This window comes from Periplaneta americana, chromosome 16 (assembly GCF_040183065.1).
Source record: "Periplaneta americana isolate PAMFEO1 chromosome 16, P.americana_PAMFEO1_priV1, whole genome shotgun sequence".
Classification (NCBI taxonomy): Eukaryota; Metazoa; Arthropoda; class Insecta; order Blattodea; family Blattidae; genus Periplaneta; species Periplaneta americana.
In genome coordinates, this window is record NC_091132.1 from 52,638,249 (window position 1) to 52,656,034 (window position 17,786).

General features: G+C 36.8%; 1 protein-coding gene across 3 annotated transcripts in view; it reads right to left on the reverse strand.

Moving 5' to 3' along the window:
* Nucleotides 1-17,786, reverse strand: part of SLO2 (slowpoke 2) — a 1,063,914-nt gene that overhangs the window by 87,584 nt on the left and 958,544 nt on the right. For all 3 annotated transcript variants that reach the window (XM_069849155.1, XM_069849157.1, XM_069849156.1), the window contains exons 11-12: nt 5,170-5,334; nt 2,010-2,210 (exon numbers count right to left, since the gene is read on the reverse strand). In XM_069849155.1, coding sequence (XP_069705256.1) covers nt 2,010-2,210; nt 5,170-5,334 — 366 coding nt within the window. The remainder of the gene's footprint in view (nt 1-2,009; nt 2,211-5,169; nt 5,335-17,786) is intronic.

Genomic DNA, 17,786 nt, shown 5'->3' on the forward strand with positions numbered 1-17,786 from the left:
AGAAAAGAATAATAAAAATATATCCTAATTATCCTTCAGGTCTGTTGTATTTAGAATTTAAATTATTTGATATCCATCAAATTTATGACAATGTATTATTGAATTTCGTACATTAAAACCGAAATATATTTGATTTGTATTCACATAAATATAAAACCAGAAGGTCAAACAACATATGCTTGAAAGAACCTAAATGTACCAGAACTGTAGCTTATAATCACAGTAGCGACTTCGGTCCAAGGCTTTATAACAAGATAATAGCTAAATTCCCAATCATAAGCTACAACTTGCTAACGCTCCTTATTAAAAAAAATTCTGCTTAGAGAGAAAATTTAAAGTTCCAATTATTGTGATAACTCTGTTTTTCTTTTCCTTTTCTTAAAATTTTTATTATGTTATTTAATAATATGTCTTAACATTGTGGGATGCCCCCTGAGCACGAGTATGTAACTTGCTCTTTTTGGGGGGTGCTAGAGTGATTACTTACTTAGTTACTGGCTTTTAAGGAACCCGGAGGTTCATTGCCGCCCTCACATAAGCCTGCCATTGGTCTCTATCCTGAGCAAGATTAATCCAGTCTCTACCATCATATCCCACCTCCCTCAAATCCATTTTAATATTATCTTCCCACCTACGTCTCGGCCTCCCCAAAGGTCTTTTTCCCTCCGGCCTCCCAACTAACACTTATATGCATTTCTGAATCCGCCCATACGTGCTACATGTCCTGCCCATCTCAAACGTCTGGATTTTATGTTCCTAATTATGTCAGGAGAAGAATACAATGCGTGCAGTTCTGCGTTGTGTAACTTTCTCCATTCTCCTGTAACTTCATCCCTCTTAGCCCCAAATATTTTCCTAAGAACATTATTCTCAAACACCCTTAATCTCTGTTCCTCTCTCAAAGTGAGAGTCCAAGTTTCACATCATTTGCTGTGGTCGTGCCGGAGAATCAGTCCCATTCCGAGGCTTACTGTTAGGTTTCGTAATAAGTTGTTTTTTACGGTGATGGGTTGTTAGCCCTTCGCCCAACCCCAAAGCTGGAGGACCACCCCTTATCGGCTGTCCACGACTGCTTATTCAATATATTCGCAGCTACCCTCCATATCTGGAGGCCGTCTCCTCTATCCGCAATCTGAGGACGCGCCATGCCGTGGTGATAGGGACCCACAATACATGGGCTAGAGTGATTATTACATAAAAACAAATTGTATCTTTGTTCTAGCAATAAAATATTATTATTATTATTATTATTATTATTATTATTATTATTATTATTATATAAATAAAAAATTAACTTCATAAATATAACGCATTTGATTTAAACATCGTCGTTTTGCACTTGCATATTATTTTAGCTCACATTTCGCACTTTGAATGCATTTCGCATTTTATCGCACAATTAAAATTCATTAAGAAGGAATATATAGGTCGTGAAAAGTAAAGATACAAAAGCACAAGCCTTTACATTTATTTCATATTTTATCACTTTTGCAAAAAATCACCTCCCCTAGCAAAGATTCTGTATCTTGTTATCTTAACATGCAAATAAAGTTAGCAACAATTTAAATACTTACTATTTTAGAAAGATCTTGAGTAAGGAACAGTGACTGTCCTAACATTCACATCCCATCTATCTTTACTTAGCTGAATCAGAAAATATCCCTCCAACATATAATTTAGAATTTAGGGAATTCAGTACTTGGACAACAAACCTACAACCAGAATTCTCTGTCGATGATCATAATGATCTACTCCAGTCATCCGTAAAAGTTTGTAAGGAAGTCACAGAACCACCCTGTGTTTAATTATTGCTTTATGATTAATACAAATTTGTTCCAATATAATATCACATCAGTATTTCGTGACTAAATTGCTCAATAATAAATTACAATAATATCAGAAATGTTTGTTTGCAATATCTGGAAAATTCTGTGGATTTTATTTTCAGAACAACAATGGTTATACCTCGTGTTATTTCTTAAGAACATAGTTCTATTATAAATACTAACAGCTGCAGTCTTGTCGGCGTAGTTCCTTGCGGCGAGAACAAAACAAGCTTCAGCTTCATTCATGCGTGCCCTTGCAAGATCCCCGTCTTTTAGGCACGAACCCTGGATATAGATAACCCTTTGCGCCCAAATAGGTACTTGTAGGATCATTCTCATTGTTGTATCCAGCTCCATAGGAGAGAGAAGCACCACATAGTAGTCCTAAAAGTCAACATATATCTTAAGAAACAATCTATATATTCAACTCCCAAAGAACAGTGCAGTAATACAGGAAAAATTGGTAACTGGTCACTGAAAAGTTCGTGATTAGCAATTAATGTATTTTATATTCAATTATAATCATTAATCGAATGAATTATCAGAAAATACATTACATCTAGGGTTGCTAAAATTAGTTGAGAGAAATGGGGTAACATTTTAATAGACTGATATATAAATTATTATACACACAGAATGGTATGGAAGAAAAAGTAACAATTTTGTATATCTATTTGATTCTTTTTAAATTTAATATCCAAATACAAAATAACTGTAAAATAACTTATTTTTAGTATAGTAAACTAAGCATTTTGTATTTTAGACTTTATAAACTTAATGTTCTTTCGTATTTTAAAATATAATTATAAATCCATTTTGATTCTTGCGTACACTACTTTTAACACTTGGATATACGTAGTAATTGATTAACTAGCGGACCTACTCGTGTTAATTATGTAAGTCTGTGCGGCTTACAGCTGTTTCGGTGCTTCATCACACCATCCTCAGAGCCTACTAAATCTCGGCGTCATCTCGAACTTCTCTGCCTGTTATGTGGGTGCGTTTGATTGTTGAAAAGTGTTGAAAAGTGGAGTCAACACACAGATCAATTTCAGTACACACACTATTTGATTCCACTTTTCAACACTTTTAAACAATCAAACGCACCCACATAACAGGCAGAGAAGTTCGAGATGACGTCGAGATCTAGCAGGCTCTGAGGATGGTGTGATGAAGCACCGAAACAGCTGTAAGCCGCACAGACTTACATAATTAACACGAGTAAGTCCGCTAGTTAATCAATTACGTATAATTATAAAATTCGGTGGAGGGTAGGTTTTTCATGTTAGTACGAAGCGTTCGCCAGGGATCAGATTTCGCCCAGGTAAATGCCGTCGGACTTTTATTGCTGTAGATAAAACACGACTGTCGAGAAAACAGTGTTTACATTTGCCCTGGATCGGGCGTGAGAAGGTTTTGTGACACTTAGTATGGACAGATAACAGAAGCTGAAGAGACGTCAAGACTTGAGCATTAGCTCTAGTATTATTTTAGTTGCTTATTTAAAGAGGTTATCTCAACTACTAGGTAATTTAGTGTCGATAGAGTTGACAATAGAGAGACCGTATGTGGCGCTATGAGGCCGAGGATTCACCATAGATTACCTGACATTCGTCTTACAGTTGAGAAAAATCTTGGAAAAACCGAACCAAGTAATAAGCTCAAGCGAGACTGGAATCCAAGCCCGAGCGTAGTTCCGGATTAGTAGACAAGCGCGCCTACAACCTGAACTACGCCGGTGGCCAGCGTCATTAGTATATAGCTGACTTCCACTCATTGCAGTTCATTTCAGTTCAGTTCGTGGTAATGAAATACACTTTAGAACAGCGAATATTCGTTTATGATACGTAGGCCTATATTACTAAAAAACCATACAAAAATTGTCGTGCTATATTTCTACGGAAATACTGCGTGTTCAGTTCAAAGTGTGTCATGGCTCGCTGTATGCCGTCATGTGGCTAGTCGATGAGCCTAGAGAATTCAATCTTCCTAAACTTCCGCAGAGGTGTATTACTTATGTGCCAGAGAAGTTGCCTAGCAAGTACGGCGTTCAATCAGAAGAGTATTTACCGATACGTACGGTAACGCCAGTATTGGCAGGAATGTGAACTGTTTCGAAACATGTACTGAGGTGAGTTTTTTCTTACTGTCGGGATATAGGGAGAGGGTTAAGACGATTACTTACGTATTTGTTGACATTAACTTCGACGGTCAACATGGACACGGAGCTTTTGATTTGTGTTGTGAAATGTCGCAACCGATTATAACAAATACCCTGCGTACGACTTGGCCATGCAAAACATAGTTCGAAAGAGGTTATGGTAGCACACAGACCGTATAGACCGCCATCTGTTGCTACGACGTTCAAGTTACACCGTACACGTTCTCAAGTCCAGATTGAACGCCTTGATTAATAGGAAACTTCTCTGACACAAAAGCTGAAACTCGCTTCAAATCAAATCGCTGACTCATCAACAGTGACGTCATGACACACTTTGAAATGAACACCTAGTATAACGGCGTTCAATTAGTATACGATTCAGAAATGCAGAATTTAGTGAAAAAATTAAAGGAACCGGATCATTTTTAAATAAACTGGGTTCTGACTGAAGATAATCTCGATGACAGGCTATAGGTTGTAACAATCTCTCCCGAAATCGTCAAGAAAATTTAAGAGGCAGGTTCATCCGAGACATCATTGACGAAACTGCTAAAAATAAAGCCTCGTAAGACAACAGTTGTTCATAAAATGAATGAAATGGACCATGTGCCTATAGAGCAATTCCACAGAGACACGAAATCGAGTGTGTGTCTAGAAATGTTTCAAAAGATGTGAAATGTGTATTGGAGAGGACGGTCGATAGTCTCTGCACTTATTATAAGGTAAACCAATAAATTACATATGTAATGTACTATATAAATTGCTAGATTTTATTGCCTAAAGCTGATGCGCTGAATCGCCGCTAAGCGGGCAGTTACTTGCCCATGTCACTTTTGAAATAACGCCGTACTAGGCGAAACCTGTTTCCAGACGTACACTTGTTATTAATTAAATGAAGTACTGTATTACAGTAAGTCTTTCCATTCCAAGAATTTTAAATAAGCGATTTTACCCATTTCCTCAAAATAGGAGGCTTGACTATTTTTTTTATTGCGTGCGGTATACTTTTTGTAGCCCAAAAAATCGGGACAATCTAGCTTTTTCCAGACGTATTACAAATTAAATCAAAGTATAGTGAGCCAAGGGATACACCCTTCAATTAAAAGAACATTAGGCGCAATATGCTCTGTATAATCACGAAGTAGCATACGGTAGTTTATCTGGTCATGTTCATACACTTACCTGTAACAGAGGGTGGGCGTAGAACTCGTTTAGGAAGTCCATGATAGTGTCAGCATGTAGCGTGGTGCTACACACCACAACGTGTTTTTCAGACTGCGCTCTGTGAGATGAGTACGATCCGCCCAGTTTCTGGCGTTCCATCCACGTGAACGCCAGTTGTTCAAACTGTTAACACAAGAAACGTAATTATTTTTACCACTGCGAAACTTGCAAAAAAGTAGGATATAATTTGAGGTCACTTAATTGAAACAGTAATACGACGGCATAAAACAGGAAAATGAACGTTACGAATGTGACAACTTTATTATACGTTTTACGCATTTCGAAACAATTCAGTTCTTTATCATGTTGTGAATGATATTACATTTTAAAGTTTATTTTTCGAATATTATTAAAAAAAATAGGTACCTAAATGAAGTCACTTAATATGCAACCAAGTATGAACATGAATTTCAGCTTTCTGGGCCACATACAAAAGAAATGTTTCATCTATAATATCAAAATTAAGGCATTTGACTTTATTTGTAAATTGAATAGTGACTTTCCAAATGGTGCTAAGTAAAAAAATCTACTTTTTCAGGAAACGTGTTTTTTATAAAAGAAAATATCTTGAAGGTACTGAAAGGAGACTTTAACAGTTAAAACATTATGTAAAGTGAGCTTTATTGATAGAATTTAATTTTTGGAAATTGATATTGTGCTAGGTAACAAAACTGTTAAACATTTTAATATGTTCCAAAATGTGCTAAGTCACTTGATATGTACGTTTATTTGAACATTCTGCATTACATGTAAAACTGAAAGAAGGCAATGTCTTAATAATAGTAATAGTAATAATAATAATAATAATAATAATAATAATAATAATAATAATAATAATAATAATAATAATAATAATAGTTTAATGATGTTACATAATACAGTTTCAAATAATAGTATATAGTATAATATTGCCAATGTTCACTTTGAAAACATATTCTTTAGTAATTATTTATGTTTATTTTAACATTTTGCATTACATGTAAAACTGAAAGTAGGCAATGCCTCAGTAGTAATCATTTTAATATCACATCACAATGACTTACACAGTTTGGAGCATTCATACTACTGACTTAGCACACTTCGGAAAAAACTGTGAGATTATAATGGGAATAACACGGAACATAACACCGATTGGAAAGTTTCTAGTGTATTCCAGTGTACATGTATGGCAAATAATAACGTTAACCTATAAAATAAAAAAAAAATTGTTTATAAATGACTTAGCACCGTTTGGAAAATCACTCTTCAATTGTGAACTTAAAATAAATACAGGGTGTTTCCGAGGTGATGTTACAAACTTTCAGGGATGATGGCGAAGGACACATGTATCAATTCGAGATAAGGAACCCTGGTCCGGAAATAACCGAGTCGAACGTTACAAGCAAAAATAGTTGTGTGAAATTGAAATAATTTTATTCCTCTGTACACCTTATTTATGTGTATTTATCTGTACATCTTACACATATTGTCTTCATCTGACGTTGTTTACGTTGTCTACTTACAGTATTCCATTCAGTGCACTGTCTGAGGGGTGGGGACAGGAAACTACACTAAAGCAATGCAGATAGCGTAATGTGTAACGGACATGGTCGGTCTTGATATGCATGTCTGTAGACAGCAGTGTATGTGTACAAGTTGCAGTGTCCAGTCGATCTGTCCTAGTGAAATGGAGGAGTACACGAGAGCGGAATAAGCAGACCTGATTTTCGAATACGGATGAACCAATGGGAACAATAGACAAGCTCACAGATTGTATCGGTGCAAGTACCCACGTAGGAGACATCCGGCCCATACCATTTTTCCACGACTGTTCCAAAGGTTAAGGGAAGGAGGGCACGTGTCGCCAAATTACAATTCCATTTCCACACAACTATTTTTGCTTATAACTTTGGACTGAGTCATTTCCGGACCAGGGTTCCTTATCTCAAATTGATACATGTGCTTTACGCCATCATCCCTGTTAGTTTGTAACACCACTTCCGAAACACTCTGTATATGTGAAGAACTTAATATTTCACAAATTTACATAAAACAGTTATATGTAAATGTAATCGATTCTATTATTATTTTTACGTGTAATGTATATATTTGAGCTACATTAATAGAAAGAAATGAAGCGAATATAAGAAAATTATGAACACAATCTCTGAGACTGATTGACAACGAGATCGGTAAGTAGAAAATCACAATAATGTAAATAGAATATTACTGGTGTTTGCACTAGTATTTTTCTCAAGTAGTAGTGGGAGGAATTTTCGATGCTGTTTAAGGATTAAAGTGGAATAGAAGTAGAAAATAATTTTTTGATAATATATTATGAGCCATTTCTGTGTTTTTAGTTCGTTATTTAATGGCGCTGTATCAACTACAAGGTTATGTAACGTCGATGGGATTGGTGATAGCGAGATGAGGCCGAAGATTCGTCTTAGATTACCTGGCATTCGCCTTACGGTTGAGGAAAACCTCGGAGAAAACCTCAACCAGGTAACTTGTCCCAACCAGGATTTGTACCCAGGCCCGCTCGTTTAACTGTCAGGCAGACTATGTAGGTACTTCAAGGAGTTTCATCAACAGATACACGTATTGTCCGCAGAGGTTCAGTGAAATGGTCATCCCCATTCCCGGATCTGACGTCTATGTATTTTCTTTTTTGAAGGAGGCCTCTAAAGTAGTTGTATATTAGAATCAATCTCAAACTCTCGCAGAACTAAAGGGCTCTATAAACTAAGAATGCTATAACATTACTCTTCAAACAATTAGATGTGTCAAAAAATTCTACCCATTCAGAATAAAATCTTGTATACAAGCTAAGGAGGTGAATTTCGGTACCCATGAAAATAAATCTTCCCAGCCTACGGTGCGCGACTTATGGACCACTCTGTACAGTATATATCATCGAATGTAATAACACAGAACTTGCACATATATGTCAGAAATACAAAACACACAGAATAAATACAAGCATATCATCTGACTCTTTGACGTTTCATAGATGTATGACCTCGTAGGAGGTCATTACACACACCTCACTGTAGCAAGTATTGAACCTCTAGGTCGTTCCACCTTTGATGTATTTCGAGTAATGTCAATATTGATTCTATCTAGTCGTATGTTTTTGTAGTAAATGTTTTGCTCCTCTGCAGTATGAATAACGTTTTCTTTAACTTTACCTTCAAGCTGTGGAGTTGTACGTTTAATCACAGTCCAGTCTACCAGAAACTTCAAGTACCTGAACTTCAGTTCATCGTGAACATTTTAATGGAATAGGAAAAAGCAATTATGAAGCAAAGGCACAGAAATATAAACATAAAACATAAAAACAAATGAGTAATGGGAAAAAAGGAATAAACCATAATGGAAATAGAGGTAAATAAAATAAAATAAAAAATTGAATTTACTTCCTAGGAATTTTTTATCATTCAAAGTTGTAACAGTTTTAATTTTCTATGCTTCCATTGACAATCTATTATTATTCAATTTTTCATGTGGGTTCCATTTTGTAAACTGATTAAAAATATTATATCATGAAACTGCATGACATAGTCATAAAATCGTAGTAGATGTTCTATTTGCATTTGACGCATAAGATAAATGTATAGAGAGATAGAGGCAGACAGGTAGATACATAGAGAGACAGACAGACGGACATACATACATGCATACATGGATACATACATACATACATACATACATACATACATACATACATACATACATACATACATACATACATACATACATACATACATACATAAGGGTTCTGCAAACCCAGCATTATCCAATCTTTCCTATTTTCTGTCTTCCTTTTAGTCTCCGCATATGATCCACTTATCTTAATTTCGTCTGTAATTTGATATCTTCTTCTGCCCCGAACTCTTTCTCCCGTTCACCATTCCTTCCAGTGCATCCTTCACTAGGCAGTTTATTCTTAGCCAATGACCTAACCAATTCCTTTTTCTTTTTCTGATCAGTTTCAGCATCATTCTTTCTTCACCCACTCTTTCCAACACAGCTTCATTTCTTATTCTGTCTGTCCACTTCACACGCCCCATTATTCTCCATATCCACATTTCAAATGCTTCTATTCGCTTCTCTTCACTTCGTCGTAATGTCCATATTTCTGCTCCCATACAATGCCACACTCTACACAAAGCACTTCACTAGTCTCTCTCGTTGTTCTTTTTCCAGAGGTCCACAGAAGATGCTTCTTTTGCTATTACAAGCTTCCTTTGTCATTGTTATCCTCCTTTTGACTTCCTGGCAGCAGCTCATGTTACTGCTTTACATTCATCCCAAGTATTTGAAGCTGTCCACTTGCTCTACTGCCTCATTTCGAATTCGCAAGTTTACCTTCTTTACTTTTCTTGCGACAACCATGGTCTTCGTCTAGTTGGCATTTATCTTCATCCCATATTGCTCACAGCTGTCATTTAGCTCCAGTAGCATATATTTTAGTAATCATTTCCTCTTCTGTTAACAACGCCATATCATCAGCAAATCTTATTACGCCTCCATGTTCTGAAAATAGTTCTTCACCAAATCCTCCAAGTAGATGTTGAACAGGGTAGATGATAAAGGGCATCCTTGTCGTACTCCTCTCCCTATTTCACTTCCTTCAGACATTTCTTCTCCTATCCTGACTTTGACTCCTTGTTTCATATTGTAAAGGTTACTGAACAGCCTCCTCTTTTTCCAATCCACACCTATGTTCTTCAGAATGTCCATCAGTTCGTTCCAGTCCATTCTGTCAAACGCCTTCTCTAAGTCCACAAATACTATATTATATATATAATGTGTGTGCAGATATAAATATAGAGAGAGACAAACAGATAGATTAATATCCAAGTTGAACAAACCGGAGTATATAATTCATGCAATACTGGTGGAAATGTGGAACATAATAATTGCGGAAAGATAAGGAAAGATATGGATTGAACCATTTAAATAAATGAATAATGAAAATGGCATTGAATGATAAGAATTAACGGGAAGGGAAAAGTATAAGAGCCTATATTTGTTTGTAACTTATTTGCTATTTATACATCCATAAGTGAATTTACCATCCCGCATCACATATGTAGCAGATAAGTTGCATACATGCAAGGGGATTATGCATCTGTTGTATTATTAGAATGACATCAGACATCGAGGTACTGGGGATTCCACTCACCGAAAAGTACATGTATGTGATGTGTGCAATGAACAGTGTAAATGATATCATATCATATAATGCTGTAGGATAACAAAATCGATACAATGGGGATACAATAATGGATGTTATGCCTGTTTCATATTTATTGCAAAGGAATGCTTCCATGTAAACGATACGTTACCACATGTTACGACAGTAACAACTGAATAGCTACCAACAGAAACTTGGGTTGTATGAGTTGTATTAAGTGTTGATAAGAAGTACTCTGATGAATTGAAATCAAAGCACAGTACCTCTGCTATCTGATCAGGTAGTGTGTCCTGTGAACATCCTAAAGGAGTAATGTGTGTGTTCCTCTTGATGTTATATTTTCACGTCTAACTTTACGTCAATTTTGAATAAAAAGATTTTGAAGATATTTTTGATGTTTTTATTTTAACGTCTAACTTTACGTCATTTTGAATAAAAAGATTTTGAGGATATTTTCATGGAAAAGTTTTTTCTTTGAGAAAATATAAAATCTTTACTAAAAAGCAAATACCTTTACTTATGTGAAATGATTACCTATCCGAAAAATTGACTTGTCAAATCTGAAACAAAAATTTTCCTATAGTTTGCACAAATACTCGCAACAGAACTTCGCCAAAGTGGTAGAAATGTTTCTTTTATCTCAAATTTGTTGTGTATTATCATCAAAATCTAAAAATCATGTTATCAGAATGAAAATATTTTTATTATTCTAACCGTAAATAGAGAATCACATTTTATTTCATTTTTAATTTACAAGATTCGTTATCCTCATTATCATATTCTAATTTTCTCCTTCTTTTTACAATGTTGTAACTTCTTCCTGTTCCTATTATATAGAGCTTTCACCAGAAAACAAGTTTCTTTCACGTAATGGCCATCAGTCAATTATCATACTGGATGGAAGTGAAATAACCCTTTAGATTTTCAGAGCGAATAGCTCATGTTGTACTTACTTATTTACTGGCTTTTAAGGAACCCGGAGGTTCATTGCCGCCCTCACATAAGCCCGCCATTGGTCCCTATCCTGAGCAAGATTAATCCAGTCTCTATCATCATATCTCACCTCCCTCAAATCCATTTTAATATTATCTTCCCATCTACGTCTCGGCCTCCCTAAAGGTCTTTTTCCCTCCGGCCTCCCAACTAACTTTTTCCAACAGTCGGTTTAAAAATATCCTCCCGTCCTACTTTAGCATTGAAATCCCCAATAAAATTTTCATGTGATATCTAGGTAACTGATCAAACGTCTGTTCCAATTCCTCATAGAAACTATCCTTTATATGGTCGTCTTTCTCTTCTGTAGGGGCATGAGCATTTATAACTACGATATCGCACCATCTACCCTTAAGTACTAAATACGATACCTATCACTGATAAATTCGACTTTTTTTACTGCTGATTTTATTATTTTATGAATAAAAAATCCTGTTCCTAATTGGTGATTATCGTTTCCTTCCCCATAATACAACACACAATCTCATATTTGTGTTAAGCCATTCCCATCTAACCTAACCTCCTGCACTGCCATAAAGTCTATTCTATATCTAGCTAGTTCTTTTGCTACTAATGTTACCCCTCCTGTTCTATATAGACTTGTAACATTCCAAGTACCAAATCTCAAAACCTTATTCCTTTACTGTGGTCGTGCCAGAGAATCAGTCCCATTCCGAGGCTTATTTGAAGGATTCGTAACAAGCTGTTTTTTACGGTGATGGGTTGTTAGCCCTTCGCCCAACCCCCAAGCTGGAGGACCACCCCTCATCGGCTGTCCGCGACTGCTTATTCAATATATTCGCAGCTACCCTCCATATCTGGAGGCCGTCTCCTCGATCCGCAACCTGAGGACGCGCCATGCCGTAGTGATAGGGACCCACAATACACGGATAGCTCATGTTGTATGTAACAAAAAGTTATAATACCATATTGGTGAAAAGTTGATAGTTTTCTCAGAGAAAAGAGTTTTTTTTTTCAAATGTTTAACACCCTCTTATTCGGTAACTATTGCGAGCAGGATCGTGGTTTTTGGTCCATATCGATAGAAAATATAATAGGCATTTACCCCTGTGGCGTATTTCCATAGCGTGGACGGTTTCCATTAAACTTAATTTAAAAACCACTTATTTCAAGCCACTGAACGATGAAACCAGATTGCAACGTTTTAGCCAGAGAGGGAGATTCACGTAAGGAAACAGACCTGAGTTCGTTGATCTCTTATATCTCTATTACGAGAAGAAAGAGAACTGTGTTAGCGACTGAAACTCCAACTTAATTTTCTAATTAACCGTGCATTTAATCACGAAACGAAATATAGGTGTTCCATTCCTTTAGGTATACCCTATCGCCCCTTTCAATATGCAGGGTTATTTCACTTCCACCTTGTATATATATCGAACACGACTAGAGAGGAAGTAGTGTGACCATTTGGTACCTGAATGGACCGTGAGAAGGTATTACGTTGCGTAATGTGGACAGATAACACAGGCTGAAGGGATGTCAAGATAGATCATCAGTATATAGCTGACTTTCATTCAGTGCACTTCAGTTCAGTTCGTGTCAATGCAGTACACATTAGAAGAGTAAGGCTTCATTTATTTATGTATATTATGAAGAAATGGTACAAAAAGTGTTGTGCTATATTTATACGGAATTATTCTGGCATTCCATAACCATCTGATTCAACAATACAGAATTTTGTGAAAAAGTGAAAGAAATTGGATAAACTCTAAATAAGAAAAAAAAAGGCGCAAAATTCGCGTTATAACTGGACAAACTCTAGTTTATATAGGCTATAGACTAAAACAGTCTCCCACTAAATCGTCAGAAAAGTCAGCTCAAGAGCTAGGTATAAGTTATACAAGACATAAACTCGGGAAGCAACGAAACTGTTAGATCTAAAGTCTTGTAAGACATCAATGGCTCATAAATTGAATTAAACTGATCACATTTGCTCCATTTTATTTGTAGAGACGAAATCGAGTGCGTGCCTACAGATATAAAAAAATGTGAAATATATACATATTAGAAAGAATGGTTGACAGTTTCAGCACCACACAAGGTGAGAAAATATCATAAATAAATTATGTAACGTATTGTATAGGTCGCGAGATTTCAATGTCACAAACTAACAAGCCAAATCACCGTTAAGCGGGCTGTTACCTGCCCATGTCACTTTCCGAATGACGCCGTATTAACTGTAAGAAAAACCTGTTTTCAAGCGTACACTCATTATATATTTGTAAATTACACAGTTACTAGACTTTACTAATCTTTACACAGCGTGTTGATATTAATTTGTATGTATTATGAAAATGAATTTTTCTTTTAATTTTTTTGTGTATTTAAACGTGTCTGACTTCGAGATTAAGAAAGTGAAATAAATTTTACTATGAAAGAGACATAAAAAGATAAAAATATGTGCTACTTCGGTGAAAAATTAACTTACAACTGAAAATAGAAACTAAGCTCACTTTAAAAATGTCCTCAGTTATGAAATTTGCAAAATATCTCAGGGAGCACTTCGAGGGGATGTATGTTTGCACAAATTAGCAGAATAATGAAGCGATGGAACACAGGGTGCCACGTGTGTTGGAATAAATTCATTACCATTAGCCCATTCTTGTTTAGCATTCGATAATTCAATTGGTGCGTAGCAAACGCGGAACCTCGGCTTTGTCATCTCTATCCTCTAGCTTTGTAAATGCGTCCGCCAATCAGGAAGTCACAAAACAATCAACACCTGTATGAGTCTGATCATCTAAAGCGTGCGACGACAAAGCCTGCGTGGAATTGTATAATCATAAGTTCTGGTACTTGAATGGATTGCATCCTCAATCACCTGACTGTTAATTGGTTTCCAACTGTCAAGCACTCGATTCGAATCCTGGCACTTACGAATTAACAACATGCAGTACTTCCATCTAGTTTTAATTTTCATAACCGTCACATGTTTTGATTTACATTTTTGACAGGGTTTAATTCTCTGTCAAAACATTTGTTGTAACGCTAACTAAACTGTGAACGTTATTTGGTATTGTAATGATGTAATAATACCATTTCATAGCTGAACAGAAAAAACGCCGGTTTACATTCTGGAGAACAGGGTTCTAATCCTAGTAAAGCCAAATTTAATTTTTGTCGGTTGAGAACGGTTATGGGGCAAGGTTTCTCGAAGGATTAATTTAGTGTTACCATAAATCTAATAATTCTCAATCATAATCAGGATCACAGTCATTGTCAGCTTCGTTGTAGTAATCATATCTGTCGTAGTCGTCATATTCATTGTAAGTTGTCATTTCTGTCGTAGTTGTCATCTCCATCGCAGTCACAGCCATCTTCGCCGCAGTCACAGGTGTCTCCGTCGCAGTCACAGGTATCTCCGTCGCAGTCACAGGTATCTCCGTCGCAGTCACAGGTGTCTCCGTCGCAGTCACAGGTGTCTCCGTCGCAGTCATAGGTGTCTCCGTCGAAGTCACAGGTGTCTCCGTCACAGTCACAGGTGTCTTCGTCACAGTCACAGATGTCTCTGTCACAGTCACAGGTGTCTTCGTCGCAGTCACAGGTGTCTCCGTCGCAGTCACAGGTGTCTCCGTCGCAGCCACAGTCACAGGTGTCTCCGTCGCAGTCACAGGTGTATACGTCACAGTCACAGGTGTCTCCGTCACAGTCACAGGTGTCTCCGTCGCAGTCACAGGTGTCTCCATCACAGTCACAGGCGCCTTCGCAGTCACAGGAGTCTCCGTCACAGTTACAGGTGTCTCCGTCGCAGTTACAGGTGTCTCCATCGCAGTCACAGGTGTCTCCGTCGCAGTCACAGGTGTCTCCGTCGCAGTCACAGGTTTCTCCGTCACAGTCACAGGCATCTCCGTCGCAGTCACAGGTATCCCGTCGCAGTCATAGCCATCTCTGTCGCAGTCACAGGTATCCCGTCGCAGTCATAGCCATCTCTGTCGCAGTCACAGCAATCTCCGTCTCTGTTACAGCCATCTCCGTCGCAGTCACAGGTGTCTCCGTCACAGTCGCAGGTGTCTCCGTCACAGTCACAGGTGTCTCCGTCACAGTTACAGATGTCTCCGTCAGTCACAGGTGTCTCCGTTACAGTCACAGGTGTCTCCGTCGCAGTCACATGCATCTCCGTCGCAGTCACAGGTGTAGTCACAGGTGCCTCCGTTCCAGTCACAGGTGTCTCCATCTCAATCACAGGCATCTCCGTCGCAGTCACAGGCATCTCCGTCGCAGTCACAGATATCCCGTCGGAGTCACAGTCTTGTCGGTAATAGTCACAGGTATCTCTGTCGAAGTCACATGTATCTCCGTCGCAGTCACAACTATCACCGTCGCAGTCACAGCTATCTCCGTCGCAGTCACAGCTATCTCCGTTACAGTCACATTCTTGTCGGTCATAGTCACAGCCATCTCCGTCGCAGTCACAGGTATCTCCGTCACAGTCACAGTTTTATAGGCCATAGTCACAGTCGTCTCCGTTCCGGTGAGTTCCTACCTTAAGAGAAGATCGTGTGGAATTATGAAAGGTAATATCGTAAGAGATTTTTATTTTGTCGATAACTGAAATCCTTGCGCGACTATATGAATAACTAATTAATCAATTAGACTAAGATAATAACACATATTATTTACTTTCATCATATCATATTTCATTCGAGTCTGTAAAGAAAGAATGATGACACTTATTCACAAATAGGACTACAGTCAGAGGACTGTAATCGTATTTGTGAATATTGTGTTGATTACTGCAACTACAACGGAATAATAAAAATATAATTTTTTTAAAACACAATGAACTTTAAAAATATGGACATTTAATTAAATGTATAATTAGGGAAGTGACATTCCGTGAAATTAAATTTATTGGCTGCACTTGATGCTAGGGAAATTGATGTTGATTAAATTTGAGTTTATTAATAATTATGTTATGGTGTTCCTAATTGACTCTTGCAAGAATATTGGAAATCATCAGCAACAGAAGTAAATGAAAATATTAAATCGATAATCCTGATTGGATGTCTCTAGCAGAAGTTCAGAAGATTCTTACACTCCACTTCTGAATTCGTACATGAGGTAATTGGTAATAGTAGTAGATTCTCAAAAGTCTATTGTATATTATTAAACTTATTTCATTGTCGTCAAAGAGAAGTCAGTGTGAAATTATTATTATAGTATGATTCTCACTGTTCTATTGTGTATCATTAAGCTTATTTCATTGACTAAGAAAAGTTTACGTGGAATTACTAACTGCGTTTTATTACAACTCTCGAATTCCCAGTGAACTTCATTATTAAAATACAGTAGACACAAGGATGGAGGAAATAATTTAAATACCGATATACTGATATTGCAATATATCGCAAATCTAATTTCGATAATCGATAGGCTATATATTTCAAAAATATATATCGACATATCGAAACGATTATCGATATATCGCTATTCCTAAGCAAATTAATTGATACTAATACAATCACATTTTCAATTGTTTTTTTAGTTGGTTATTTAACGACGCTGTACCAACTACTAGATTATTTAGCGTCGATGAGATTGATGATAGCGGGATGGTATTTGGCGAAATGAGGCCGAGGATTCGCCACAAATTACCTGGCCTTCACCTTACGGTTGGGAAAAACCTCGGAAAAAATTCCAACAAGGTAATCAGCTCAAGCGGGGATCGAACCCGCGCCCGAGCGCAACTTCAGACCGGCAGGCAAGCGTCTTAACCGACTGAGCCACACCGGTGGCCTTTTCATGTGTAAATTTAATACAATAAACTTACTTAAATTTGAATATTCCTTATTAGCATTGAAATTAACATCATATCATATACGAAGACTAAGAGGAAGGCAGAAAATGGGAAATATTGGAGAATGCTGGGTTTGCAGTGAAAGAACTGCCAATGGACAGAACAGTATGTATGTGTATAACAGTCAAAAGCATAAATGCAAAATTGTAATGATAAATAATACATTTTCAATACCATATTATGTACCGTACATAGTTTCTAACCTAAATAAAAATTATGGTGGAGGTAAGGTGAGCTTAAAATTATGTTACATTGGGAAAGAGTTAAGTGAACTCTATTTGGATCAGTTTTTGATAATGAAACAGGATTCAATTATTCTAATTTTATATAGGATTCAATGCAGGATACAAAAATAATGGTCTTTCCTACTTAACAACGTAATTCTTTTTAAACGTAAGTAAACCATACGTAGAGTATTACAAGTTTTAACAAACTTTACAATTGATTTGATACAGTCCTTCTATAGTAAGTTTTCATTGCAAGTTATTATCCTAGGCGTAAAGAAATGCCACACCGGTATTAAATTCTGGTTTCTCTTTCCATTTCAGAACATAGAAATAAAAGTTTTGATAGCCGTTTTGA